This window comes from Anopheles bellator, chromosome 1 (genome assembly GCF_943735745.2).
Source record: "Anopheles bellator chromosome 1, idAnoBellAS_SP24_06.2, whole genome shotgun sequence".
Taxonomy (NCBI): Eukaryota; Metazoa; Arthropoda; class Insecta; order Diptera; family Culicidae; genus Anopheles; species Anopheles bellator.
In genome coordinates, this window is record NC_071285.1 from 53,733,391 (window position 1) to 53,746,465 (window position 13,075).

A 13,075-nucleotide genomic window follows, 5' to 3' on the forward strand; every position below is an offset into this window, starting at 1 on the left:
CCAGCCTTGTGGCGCAAAATTGTGGACCCAGTGCGAAGAAGTCCGAACAGGATTTGGTTCGGCGGCTATGGCGGTGGCGGCTCCCGTTGGCTGCTACGATTGCCGAATGATAAGTCACGGATGATAGAGGTGGCTCCGTTACACAGAGGGCCCCGCGCAGTTCAGTTTCGGTGGAGCTCGAGGCGGCGGGCCATAATCTGCGAGCGTAAAACTTAATTTATCATCCCGCGATGAGATGACGACGACAAACTTCGCGGTGTGTCGTGCCGTGCACCCACAAGTTTCGTGAATTGTGAGAGAATGTGGTAAGTTGGGGGTGCACCCCGCGTGTCACGGCGAAGCGTTTGAATTGTTCTTCTATTGCTACGTGTTTGTGTGGGTGTGTTGGTTAGCTAATTGCCACCGGCTCCAGCTGATGAGCGGGCTGGTGGATGACGGATTGAGCTGCGAGTTGTGCTTTGTCCTAAACTCAGCTCTCGATAAGATACGGATTGGGCAGACCTCACGTGACAGCTCAGTACGCAAGGTTTCTTCCTTTCTTACTTCCTTCGGCGTCTTAAAACACTTTCGTAGCCTAATCGAGTGGCTATTACGCCGCAAGAATCGGACGACTAGCTCCATGTTGCTCCTGTTCATTTCGAATGCTGTCGAATGTTCCCAAAGCCGGCAAACTGGTGCCTCGGAGTCCATTTGTGCGCCATGGCCGCCACTCGTCGAGACTGAATGGAACCGGCATTCTGGCAGCGTTCCATCTTCGCGGCCTTCGAATGGGCCGGAAGAGAAACCCACAAAGCTTAGTGCGGCCGATGGGTGTTTGCTGAACCCCAAATCCAGTGAACTCTGTGCGGGGTAAAGTGAACTCTGTTGTGTAAAACGCCGGAGCGGAAACTATTAATACAACCGATGCGCCATGGATCCAGGACCGAAGACAGTCGGGCGGCCCGCATGACGCCAGCGGTGACATTAACCACGTCATTCGTGCTACTTTCGTGCCTCTTGATCCTTGCCTTTCGCCCGTCCTTGAAGGCGACCAAAGACGTCAGCGGGCTTCCGCGGCCGACGGATGCTTCGGCTCCGGACCGGATCGATCCAACTCTGACCGGTGGCCGCCGTTGTGTGCGAGCGTGCGTGAGATTGCCGTACGGTTACTTACACTCTCCTGCAGCGGAAGTAGGAGCTCCCGGATTTTTTTAATGGGTGACGGTCACTATCTGCAGCTCGATGCTGCGCTCGGTGCCACAATCTGGAAGAAAAATGCTGTGAGAAAAGGCCGAATAGAAGTGGGCTTGAAGTTTTGGCGAGACTGTGAACTTTGCCATGTGCACTTTGATTGTTTCTAGGTGTGGTTGAAAGCCGTTGCCGTTGCTCGATTATTTTGAATCACTCGCTCTCGGAATGACTCGAATGTCAATTTTTGAATTATCAACAACCGGCTGTGAAAAATGGTGACGACGCTCGTTCTGGGATCTCGTTAATGTTGGGCGGCCTAAATATAACGTGTTTGTACCGTAGAGAGGGAGCAAAAAACCCCTTGCAACCTTTATTTGTGCGCGCGTCCCAATTTCGGCTGTACCGACTTGCTGTCCCATCCTTCATTCCTTCAGCGTTGTTTTATTTTTGCCAATTATTCGACATTCTATTTCTGTCCTGTTTTTGCAGATTTCCCGCGCACACTAGCACCGAGCAGTGGGTGGCCAGCAGCAGAGCGTCGCACACGTGGCGAAGACGGCGGGCCGAGTGAGAGTGCTCCTTGGAGTGTGATTTGTCTGCTGTGGCCGTGCGTGTCTCGTGGTGGTTGTGCCGAGAAAAACCCTTCGCGATCGTCGAGCTGTGCTAAGAACAGGCTGTGCTGTGAGAGGTGCTTGAGCGATAAACAAAAATAGTCTGCCTTTATTCCCGGTTCGGCTACGGACTCGGCGAAACCGTCCCGCGAGGTGTGCCCGTTCAAAGTGCAGTGCCGCGCTCCCGGTGGGCCAAGATGATCTGGTTGGGCTTTGCGAACGCCGCCGAAGCCTGACACACTGCAAGGCCGTGTACATTGACCGCTGCCGTGAGCAGCTACCGCGAGCAGTGCGTGCGTTTGCGCGTCTCTGTACGCCAACGACTGGTGACTTTGAAGGATTGCAGTAGAAAACGTGTGTTTTGAGTAGCAGAAGCAAGTGCCTAGAGGGAAGGAGCAGCCCGTGTACCGCGCGCGAGGAAGCGGTTTGATGAGAACAACGAACCCGTGTCTGTTGTCAGCGACGCACGGCGGTCACTCGGAACCCCTTATGCATCGTATCCGGAAATCCGTGACCACCACCGAATCCACCAGCCACTGTCTCCGCTATCTGCCAAAGGATCCGCGGCTCAGATCGATCCGATCGAGACGGAGAGGGTTTTTATTAGCCGCCAAGGCCACCATCACCACCACCACCGCCACCAGCACCAGTAGCGGGACCAATAGCACCAACACGGTGTAGGGTTGTAGTCGGTAGTAGTGAGACGAGCCACAACACTGCCCCATCGCGAACCTGCTGCTCCCGGGAAACACCGGGACAGTTCCGACCAATCAGCTGGTCCGGGCGATCACCTAGCGCGCGCGCACCCGTCACGGAAAGAGACAAACCCCGCGTGTGTAGCTGTGTTTCCTTCCTGCGCGGAGCAGCTGCTTTCGGAGCTTTTTGCTTCTACGATGGTGCTCGAAATCCGCATCACGGACCCGTCGGAGAAACCGTTCCTCGAGCCGGACCACGCTACGGCCGACCGGCAGAACAACAACAACCATGGCAACCCGCCGGCGGATCCGGTCACCGGTAGTCGATCGTCACCGGAGCGGAACCGCATCGGGCGCGAAGAGCTGGAAGCGATCAAGACGAATCTGTTGAACACAGGGAACGAGGTCACGTTTAGCAGCGTGCTCGACTCGGACCTCGGTCCGTCGGAGAAGGGCAACTACGGGAAGAACCTGAGCATGTCCCAGCTGAAGGTGCCGCCGGCCGGGACGGGCGTCGGCAATGGGCGCCGATCGCGCCTCAACTCGGAGGTGTCCGAGGCCGACTCGATACTGTCGTCGCTGCAGGAGCCGGTCAAGAAGAAGCCACCGAAGATACCGGACGGTGGCTTCGGCTGGGTGGTGGTGTTTTCGTCCTTCATGATCTCGCTCATCATGGACGGGGTGTCGTTCTCGTTCGGGCTGATCTACATCGAGCTGCTCGCTTACTTTGGAGAATCGAAGGCTAAGACGGCCTGGATCGGGTCACTGTTCATAGCTGTGCCGTTGTTGTCCGGTCCGATTATGTCCAACCTCGTGGATCGCTACGGTTGCCGCAAGATGACGATGATCGGCGGTGTGGTCGGCGGGCTTGGGTTCGTGTTGGCTTCGTTCTGCCAGTCGATCTTCCAGCTGTACCTCACGTTCGGTATACTGGCCGGCGTTGGGCTGGGCGTGGGCTACGTGACCGTGGTGGTGAGCGTGGCGTTCTGGTTCGACAAGCGACGAACCTTTGCCACCGGCATCGGGGCGTCGGGCACCGGAATCGGCACGTTCGTCTACGCGCCACTCTGCCAGTGGCTGATTGCCGAGTTCGGGTGGCGCGGGACGACCCTCATTCTGGCGGGGACCCTGTTCAACATCGTGGCCATGGGCGCCCTCATGCGGGACCCCGAGTGGATGATCGAGGAGGCGCGGCTCGAGAGTCGGGCGCAGAGCATCCAAACGTTCTCGAACTCGAGCGTGTACCTGGACGAAATCAAAAAGCTCATCGAGACGGGCATCTCGCGCGAACACGTCCTCGATACGCTCGTGACGAACGTGAACACCGAGGCGAACCAGATGATCCTACCGCCGGAGAGCTCGGTCCTGACGAAGCGCTACCAGAGCGAGGTGGCCCTGCCGACGTTTTACGCCGAACAGGAGCACCTCAGCCCCGGCGAGCACCACTTCCGCGGGCACCGGGGCAGCAATCGGTCGCTGCGCCAGAACATCCTCACAAAGGAAACGTTCAAGCGGGGCTCGGTGCCGGGCAAGCTGGCCACCAGCGCTGCCCGACTGGCCAGCGCCGAAACGCTCAACTCGTACGAGAAACTTACCGAGGACGAGCCAGCGAACGGGAAGCATGACCGCATCCGGGGGCTACGAGCTTCGCTGAAAACGCTTAGTGTGACGTCGCTCGAGGACGGCTACTTGAGCGTCAAGCGGCAGCAGGAACTGCAGGAGAAACCGGGTGGCAGCCGGTGGTCGCTGGACGAGGTAGCTTTGGCTGCCGGTGGCGGCGACGCTAACGGTGGCATCGGCGGCGGTGGTGGTCACGGCATTGGTGGGGGCAGTTGCGGTGGTCTCAGCACTGGTGGCGATGGTCTGCGTGTCGAAAAGGGTACGCCCCAGCGCAGCTTCCGTGGCAACTCGCTGGACGTGGTGTACGAGAACGAAATCTTCAATCCGGATGTCGACACGAGCGTTACGCTGGTTGTGCCGAAACAAACGAAACTGAAGTCCCGTCCGGCGGCCAGCGCTACTGCTGGTGAGACGCGTAACGGTGGTCTCAAGCGGCAGCAGCTCGCACGCCAGCAATCGATGCGGTACTCGAACTTCTACAAGGACATGCGGCTGCACCGCAACTCGATCCACTATCGGGGCGCACTGCTCAACACGCACCGCTACCGGCTGAAGGCGTCCTCGTGTCCGAACATCTTCCGCAACTCGATGACGACCATCGCCAAGGAGCAGGACGAGGTAAGACGGGCGGACCGGTCCAATCCGGTCCCATTTTCATATTTCGTTAGTACATGGGCGGGCGGGATCATAAACACCTCATTTCATTCGGTTGGTACCGATTGGTACTAAAAATAAAGCTGAGTGAGTTGGAGACTGACTGAAAGGCGAGTTCCGCGGACGCGGATTGCAGTGGTTCCCTGGTCCAAATGGGGACCGCTAGAGATAATTACGGGCTCGAGTCTTGCAACCGGTTCGAACCGGTTTCCGGGTATGTTGCGGCTGTTGTTGATGCGACCCTTCTCATCCGGTGACTGGTGCCGGTGCGGTTCTCAGAAGCAAACAAGTAGTAAACAGAATTACCGAAAGCTTTAAAATTTTACTGTTGTAGCTAACTGTGGTTGGCAACAAACATAAATTCAGTGACACATTGATTGACGCTGTGCGTCACGTGCGTCATCGCGACACGTTTGTTGATGTCTGGGAATCGCACGCCATTCCCGCTAATGAATGTCCCACGATCGGTGGTCAAGATGATCTTGCACGGGGCTTTATCAAGCACCTGCGTGACGCTAATTCCTTCCCCGCTCGAAGGTTGTTGTGGTCCGCATCGGTTGGCATCGTTCGGGATTCCAATTTTACCCGGGTTTGAAAACTGGTTCGGTACTTGTTTGGTTTTTGTTTTGCTTTGATGTGCAACGTTCTAGAAAGATTGCACATTCCGGTACTAATATCAGTTCTAGGCCGTCTAGTTTCATTGCTAATTTGAAAGGCATTCATAAGTTTAGCTGGGATAAAATTAGAATTTGTGAGGGAAATCCAACCGGTTTGCTTCCATTTCACGGTCGATGGAGACGCATGGTCGTTTGAACGGGTGACAGAGAATACTTTTGATGAAAACACCATTTTTTGTTTATGTTGAGGCAGTCAACAACATTCATTGAGTTCATTCATTGAACGATCTGATCGTGTAACTGATCGCTTTCTTTCCTTTCCAGCCCTGGTACGGAAGCTTCATCGACACGCTGAAATCGATCTTTGATTTCTCTCTGTTCTTCGAATTCCGCTTTGGTATGCTATCTATCTCGACACTGCTGTTGTTCGTTTGGTAAGTCTTCCCACTTAGTTTAGTTTAAACAAAAGCGTCCAAACTACTGATTGGTCCACTCTATCTACAGGTACATCATTCCCTATTTCTACATCCCCGAGTACGTCCTGCAGAACAACTACAGCGAGGAAGATGCTGCGAACCTTATCTCAATGATCGGAATTTTCAACACGATCGGTATGGTCGGTCTCGGTTGGCTCGGAGACCAGCCCTGGGTCAATGTTTGCAAAGCCTACGCCGTCTGCTTAGCTTGTAAGTGGCCCACATTCGGCCCGAAGATGCGACATTTGATCTCGCTTGATTAACATTTCCGTACCTTTTCCCAAACCCAAGGTTGCGGAGCGTCCATCTTTCTCTTGCCGTGGGCCGTCGGCAGCTACTGGGCCATGTCAGTGCTGTGTGTGGTATTTGGCATTACGTTTGCCAGCACTTTCTCCTTCACGCCCATCATCATGGTGCAGCTGGTGAGCCTGGACGATTTCACAGTGGCATACGGCCTCATACTGCTGGTGCAGGGCATCGGCAGTCTCGTTGGGCCTCCGATTGCGGGCTTCCTGTACGATGTGACCCACCGGTGGGACGATTCTTTCTACGCGGCCGGTTTCTTCATCTTCCTGTCGGGAGTGTGCGCCTGGGTGATCGGCCCGATAGAGCGTGCAAATATGGAGGACGAGGAGGACACCGAAAAAGGAAGTGAAGCCCTGAGCTCCACTGCAACGGCTTAAACGGATCGTTTCGCTTTCTTTCCGTGTCACAGTGGTGGTGGTGGTGGTGCCTTATGTACTTATATCAACGTGTGTGTTCGTAGAAAGCAAACGTGACAAATCCGCTCGCCGGAAACCGCCGTAGTTTCCAGATTAGAACGCCTCCACGGTGTGTCACAATACGAACTACCTCAGCAAAAGAACTGTTCGGAAAAGCAAACTCACTCACCCAACAAATTAACCAACCAAGTAATTAATATCGATTGTATGCCTTTTTTTGGCCTTTTACCTAGCAAACACCAGCCGGTGCGCTGTAGAATAACACTGTCTGGCTAGCGATTTGCATAGTATTCCACTTCACGGTTAGAAGTTTTCATGTTATTAGCAAAAACCCGTTTCGGCTTTACAGTTACGCAAGAAAAACTGCAATAGTGTGTTAGTATGAAATGTCGAAGTCAATGTAATTGCCTTATACACGAAAATGCACCCTGTAGGCCGAGCTTAGCGAATGTTAAAGCTTCACAGCAGCTCTAGGGGGAGACAACCCCTCATCAACCTGCTGCCACAAGCGCGTGATGATAGTTGATTACGAAGACGAATTTTAGGGGAATTGAACGGTAAAAAAATTAATAGTTTGAAGAATTAAAGGAAACTATAGCGTAGCTTACACTTTCCAGAATGGCCATTTCGATTGATTTTGTATTAGTTGGCTACCAAAAGTGGCCGGATACAGGTGTGTGACTTGTTTGTTGCGTTCGGAAAAGCTTTCCTGTATTAAAGTATACCCGTCATTGCGTGAAAGGCATTGGCCAATTTCAATAGTAAAATCGACCTTTATCATATACAACAGTGGGTGCAGGATGCAAGATAGACACTGAACTGTGGACGCGTGAATATTTAATTTAAACCACACTTAAAACTGTACTTTTATAAGATCTTGTTCGCAGCGGAATATCCTTTCTTTTTTGTACTTATCACTAAGATCATTTGATTCAATAAATATTTTATTCAACTAGATGGTGACTTCCAGAAAATTTCGGGTGAAAGTAAAATAAAAGGAAACCACGCGATGTGCACCGTTTCGCAAATTCAGTTCCATTGTCTTTTTTATTATTTCAGCTTTATCTATACCATACACAACTATATGCCAGTAAATTTGACGCCAGACCGGGCATCCGGATCTTGTGGAGATGACCTCATTTGCACACCTTTCATAAACGCTAACCTCATGTTGCTCTTGCTTTTCGGTGCAAAGTCAAGCTGCTTCGTGCCGCGTGATGGAACAACTTTTTACCACGTTCCTTGCATTTAATGTTGTTATCCCTAATAGCCACCAGCTCGTTGGATTGTGTTTTATTTATTGTTGTGTTAATAATAAACGGGGGATTAAAGTTTGTTTAGCTACGATGTCGTGCACCCGAGTGTGGATCTCTCTTTGGGGCGAGTTGGGCTGTGACAAATGAGGAACTCGAGTGCACCGCTGGTCAAGAAATCGAGTGCAAAGCGTGGAATTGTTTTCTGTAATATTCCAATCAAGATAACGCAAGGGTAGCTGACCTCTCAAGCATGGAGTTGGTTGGGAACTCCACAAGAATTCATTAGACTGTCAACTGGTCATAACTTCCTACTGCCGCTGTATGTGTTTATCTAAACAAGAAGTTTCAGCTACTGCAACAGCGGTTTTAACCAAATATAAGATTACAGTGACGTAGTCGTTTCAAAGTGGACAGTAAAGACAGTATTGATCACGGCAGAAAGCTGGGACAAGATTTGTTGGTTAAACTATTTGGTTTAGGAGAATAAAATCCATCGTCAAAAAGATTTTACCGCTATTAGTGAACTAACTCATCAACGCATTAAAAGAAATTCAATTGGAAGAGCAACGGGCAAGTTGTAAAACTAAACTTGAAATTGTTGACGAGTAATGGAAAAGCAGAGCTCATATGGGACGTTGCATTATTTTTATTTGCCAATCCTCGACATGCCTATCGTGCTCTATAATATAGTTCCCTTATCATTTAGTCTGCTTATTTAGTCTTTAGTCTTCAATCCGCAACGTGTGTTAATCGTACCCAGTATCTTGCGTATTAGCGAAACAATCTGCGTATGCGTAATAGTAGAAACGTGTCCGCTTCACCGTGAAAAGGAACAGTAGATGATCGGTTTCGGTGCCAGTGAAGAGAAAGCAGCTATTGGCCCGCAGTTTTGTTTGTTTGTGGAAAAAATGACAGGAAAAGTTATCTCACGCTTGCGCCTCAAATACACCTCCATCGTGATGAGATTAAAACTATTTATGTAATGTTTTTTTTTATGTTATGCTACTTTACAATCACCCGCCGCCACAGCTGACACAATCCTGCCGATACCATCTGCTCTGCTGCTCACCTGCTGCAAAGGATGTTTTGTTTGGTTTTTTGCTTTATTGGAAGATGTACCGTTAATGCTCGGATCGGAATCGGATTGATTGATAGGGTATGCGTGTGAATTTGTTGTTCGGTAATCATGCCACTCGCTCTTACTGGTTGCAGTATTCCCTTCATCGCTTCCCATTCACCTGTACGCCTGTATTTACTTGGATTTAATTTATCATTGTGTTTAACGTCTTGTTCGTACACCCTCGTATACCCAGTTTATACTTAAACACTTAATTTGTTCGCAAGTTGGGAATTGATTTGAGTTTGGTAACGGTGTCGCGCTCCTCGACCTGTCCTCTTCTACTGCGATCTTCACGTACGGACAAGTCAAACCACGATTCACTGCCGTTGTTAGTGGCTTCTGCAACTCGTTTTTCGCTTCTCGCGTGGAAATTTACGTGTCATCGGAACAGGGAATGAGATTGGTTTTCCTTTTCGGCTTTCGGTTTTTGCTACTGTAGTTGTATTGTTGTAGAGAAGAAAATGCAGCCTCCAACGGTAAAATTTTAGATCAAACACACACATACACACACATACGCAACACAGGCCTTCGCTTTCCAAGCTCGGTACAGCGGTCCGCGACACGGTATCTCATTTGTCCATTTGAGTTCGGGACGCGTTTCGCTAACGAGCCATGTGCTTCCCACCTTCGGTTCTACGCGATGAGATCGGTTACTTGATCTCATCCCAGGTGCGGCCAACCATCATCGTCGTCGATGTGGGACCGTCGTCGGGTGGGGAAGCACTACACATCAGGATCGTCGTCGGTGGCTGGCGGCACGACGCTTAGCAGCATCCACTGCTGGCCGGTCCACCCGGGCTGTTGCCGCTGCCGAGCGACGGGCTGGTCGGTGAATGCTGCTGACCGATCTTGATTCCGTTGGCCTGTCGATTAGCGGGAAAAAGTCAATCGTATCGTACATCATTACTCGAGAGACAGTTGTCGCTCCCTACCTCATTGTTGATGTCGAAGACACCTTCCTGGATCTTTTCGTAGATCTCCTTAGCCGTGTTGATGAATGCCTCCTCAACGTTGGCCGCCGTGCGGGCCGAAGTTTCCATAAACACGAGACCATGCTCACGAGCGAACGCTTCGCCTTCCTCTTTCTTTACCTCACGTCTCGAGTCGAGATCGCTGCAAATCGAAGAAAGAGAATTAGTGGTTTGCTGAAGCAGTGTCACCAGCACCGCTAACCTCTTGTTGCCGATCAGCATAATGACCATATTCGAGTTTGAATGTTGCCGTGCGTCCTCGAGCCATGTGGTCAGATGATTGAACGTTTCACGGCGCGTTATGTCATACACCAGCAAAGCACCGGCCGCTCCTCGGTAGTACGAGCGCGTGATCGACCGGAATGCTTCCTGGCCGGCCGTGTCCCAGATCTGTAGCTTGATCTGCTTGCCATCGATCGTGATCATGCGCGCTCCAAACTCGACCCCGATCGTTAGATCGTGCACTGGCTGGAAGCGTTTGTCGGTGAACTGCAGCAACAGACAGGATTTGCCGACACCTGCGGAAAAGGATCGTCAAAGAAGGAGTTTGAATATTCCCGTTAAATCCACCGCATTGTTATGATGACGTGTGAGATGTTTCGCGGCGGCCAATTGCTCTTCGTGAGGCCTGTGCGAGAGGTTCATTTATGGCAGTCCATTTTCTTAGCTGTTATCGCAAAAAGATTGCTCGCTCTATGAGTCGACCTGCCATGGGTCAAACCTGCGTAGGATTTCAGCATCAACAATTTCGCAATTTTTGCCACGCGGTCTATTTACGAGCATGTGATCAATGCGTGTATTTTATTTAACAAAAGAAAAGAACCTGATACGATCAATGGTATCACAATTGAGGTTTTAATGACTTTCCATGCCACTTGGAAAGACGGCTGTGATCAATGGATTTGTGATAATGGTTTCTTCCTCGAACCAAGCTTGCCATGAATCATGTTCGGGTTGCTATCGAAATGGAAAACATTAAAGAGCGAGTCAACTGGCCAGTCTATTATAAATGTTTCGCCGACACGCGCATAATGGGATCAAAGGCAACCCCAGTTTCCCGTCCGACTCGCATGATTCATGCTACCGACAGACGTAAACAAACGTATTAAATTACTGACCAGTTCTTGCGCCCTCAGACTTGCGTCTTTTGTTTCTTTCTATCCCTGCGTGATGATTTGATGACGATGATAGCCAGTGAAGGCAACATCACGCCATTTCTCTTCATTCGATATCGTATGCATGTCTTCCATCGCACTTTGCTTTGTCCGTGGGGCCGTAGTGTTGCAAGTGCAATTTCTATGCGCTCAGGAACTCAGATTGCTGATAGTTTAAACCATCCAAATCGAGTTGCCGTGGCCAAACGGTGGTGTTCAGGGACGATACTTTCCCTCATTGTTGGCACGATTGGCCTTTCCGTTTTATGCAGTGTAATTACATACGATGCTGACCCACAGAGGGAGACAGAGACAGAGAGACAGAGAGCGCGAGTGACACACGCAGACACGGACCCGCATAGTTAGAAGAGAACACAAGGCGGACAAAGGACCACCAGCCGTCAACCGGTCGCGCTCCGGTTGCTGGTCACTTTCAACCACGCCAAATTTGCGTCCTCGACAAGCAAAGATTGCTTTGGTTCAGAAATCATCACACTAAAGTCCGGGCGACTACTCGGAGCTTAGGAGGTGGAAAAACGTGTACCAAGCAATCCTCACCAGTTCCTTCCATATGGCGCTACAAAGCCCAACACGGAGGTAAACCACGTCAAAGACCGTCGTGTGCGGCGCTGACTGGCAGCAGCGGTGGGCAGAGTGTGGTGTGTGGTTGATGACGAAAAATTATCGATTATTTAGCTTTCCGTAGCCGTCACCGACTCACGGCGCACTGCCTGTCTGTTGGCAGCCATCGTCGGAGTTTTCCCAACGAAGAAGGATAAGGAAGCGATGTTCGTCCCCGTGTTCCCACAAACATGATAATATTTCGGATTCCCGGAAGCGCCCCTTGGTTGTGGTGGTTACGCAAAGCCTTTGGCAGCCTTCGGCAACGAGCAACGCCTACGCAATGCTAATTTAATCACACCCCAAAAGAGCCAGTGAGCCACCCCCCGATGGGCATGGATTTTGGTGTGCGGCAGAAAATGTTGGAACTGGATGTTCCGTATGTTTCCGGGTTCGCGGATAGGATGCTGTTCTACGCGCTACACCCTTACCTGTGTCCCCGATGATAATATATTTGAACAAATATGCGTACGACATTTTAATTTGCGTTGTTATTCGACCCGCTACGCAGAAATCGCCTTGGCTCTGTTGCACTTTGTGTCGTTGTTCGCCTTATCACGTCACGACCGCACGGTATCACTAAGGGATGGTTTTCGCTAGATTACTAGGGGATAATCGGATTCCTTTTTCAGACGACACTTTTCCGCGTTTGCTCGGCCACTGCGTATTGGTTCTCTAGGGCAACAAAAACACACACATAACACACCGTCAGCCCACACAATAGGAACACGGAGTGCAGTATTGGATGATGTTACGCGCACTACCGAGCGCAGATTCGATTGAATATTACAATTGATCGACGGGTGGCTGTGAACTCTGCACACTTTCCACGATTCCTCTATTGGTTCTCTTTGTTCAATCTACGCGATTAGGGGCTCAGCGATGACCGATCATGAAAAAAATCGTACTACGGATAAAATCTGATGACGGTCCTGCAAGCGAGAAACTTCAAGTGCAGTTCGTGTGGCAGGGTTGCATCCGCGGCTGGACTGCTGTCAAAGTGATGACTGTTGTAAAATCGCTTTCACTCGTTTGCGATTGCGAGTTAGAAAGTAAAATGGGAATCGGAACCATTGTTAAATCGCTTTTCATTGACCTCAATAATGAAGGAAGTGAAATAATCAAAATAAAGCGCTCTGTCCGACAGCATTCAACATTTGTTATTTTCTCACCTTCGTCTCACTCTCACTATGGGCATCTCACGTTCGTTTCACCTCGCGCTCCGGGTTTGTTTTGATTCCCTTCCTCTCCGACATTCCTGACACCGCGCAAAGCGTCCTTGCGAAGGTGTAATTTGCAGGATTACGCGTAATTCATTGCGCGGCATGATCCTGTGATTGTGCTGTTTGTCGGTTTGCTGCTGGTGTCATTGTTTGCAGTATCGCTTT

The 13,075-nt window shown here is 50.7% G+C and overlaps 2 protein-coding genes across 2 annotated transcripts; one reads left to right on the forward strand and one right to left on the reverse strand.

Annotated features, from left to right (window-relative positions):
- Positions 1–2,674: 2,674 nt before the first annotated feature.
- LOC131215870 (uncharacterized) lies at positions 2,675–7,444 on the forward strand. Its single transcript, XM_058210266.1, has 4 exons — positions 2,675–4,714; positions 5,692–5,801; positions 5,872–6,053; positions 6,135–7,444. Exons 1-4 carry the CDS (start codon positions 2,675–2,677, stop codon positions 6,524–6,526), a joined length of 2,724 nt encoding a protein of 907 aa, XP_058066249.1. The 3' UTR covers positions 6,527–7,444.
- Positions 7,445–7,603: 159 nt separating this feature from the next.
- Positions 7,604–12,582, reverse strand: LOC131214354 (ras-related protein Rab-2A). Its single transcript, XM_058208738.1, has 4 exons — positions 12,119–12,582; positions 10,115–10,430; positions 9,874–10,054; positions 7,604–9,804 (listed from the first exon to the last, which is right to left on the reverse strand). The coding sequence occupies exons 1-4, from the start codon at positions 12,162–12,164 to the stop codon at positions 9,706–9,708; spliced, it is 642 nt and encodes a 213-aa protein (XP_058064721.1). The 5' UTR covers positions 12,165–12,582; the 3' UTR covers positions 7,604–9,705.
- Between the last annotated feature and the right edge of the window lie 493 nt (positions 12,583–13,075).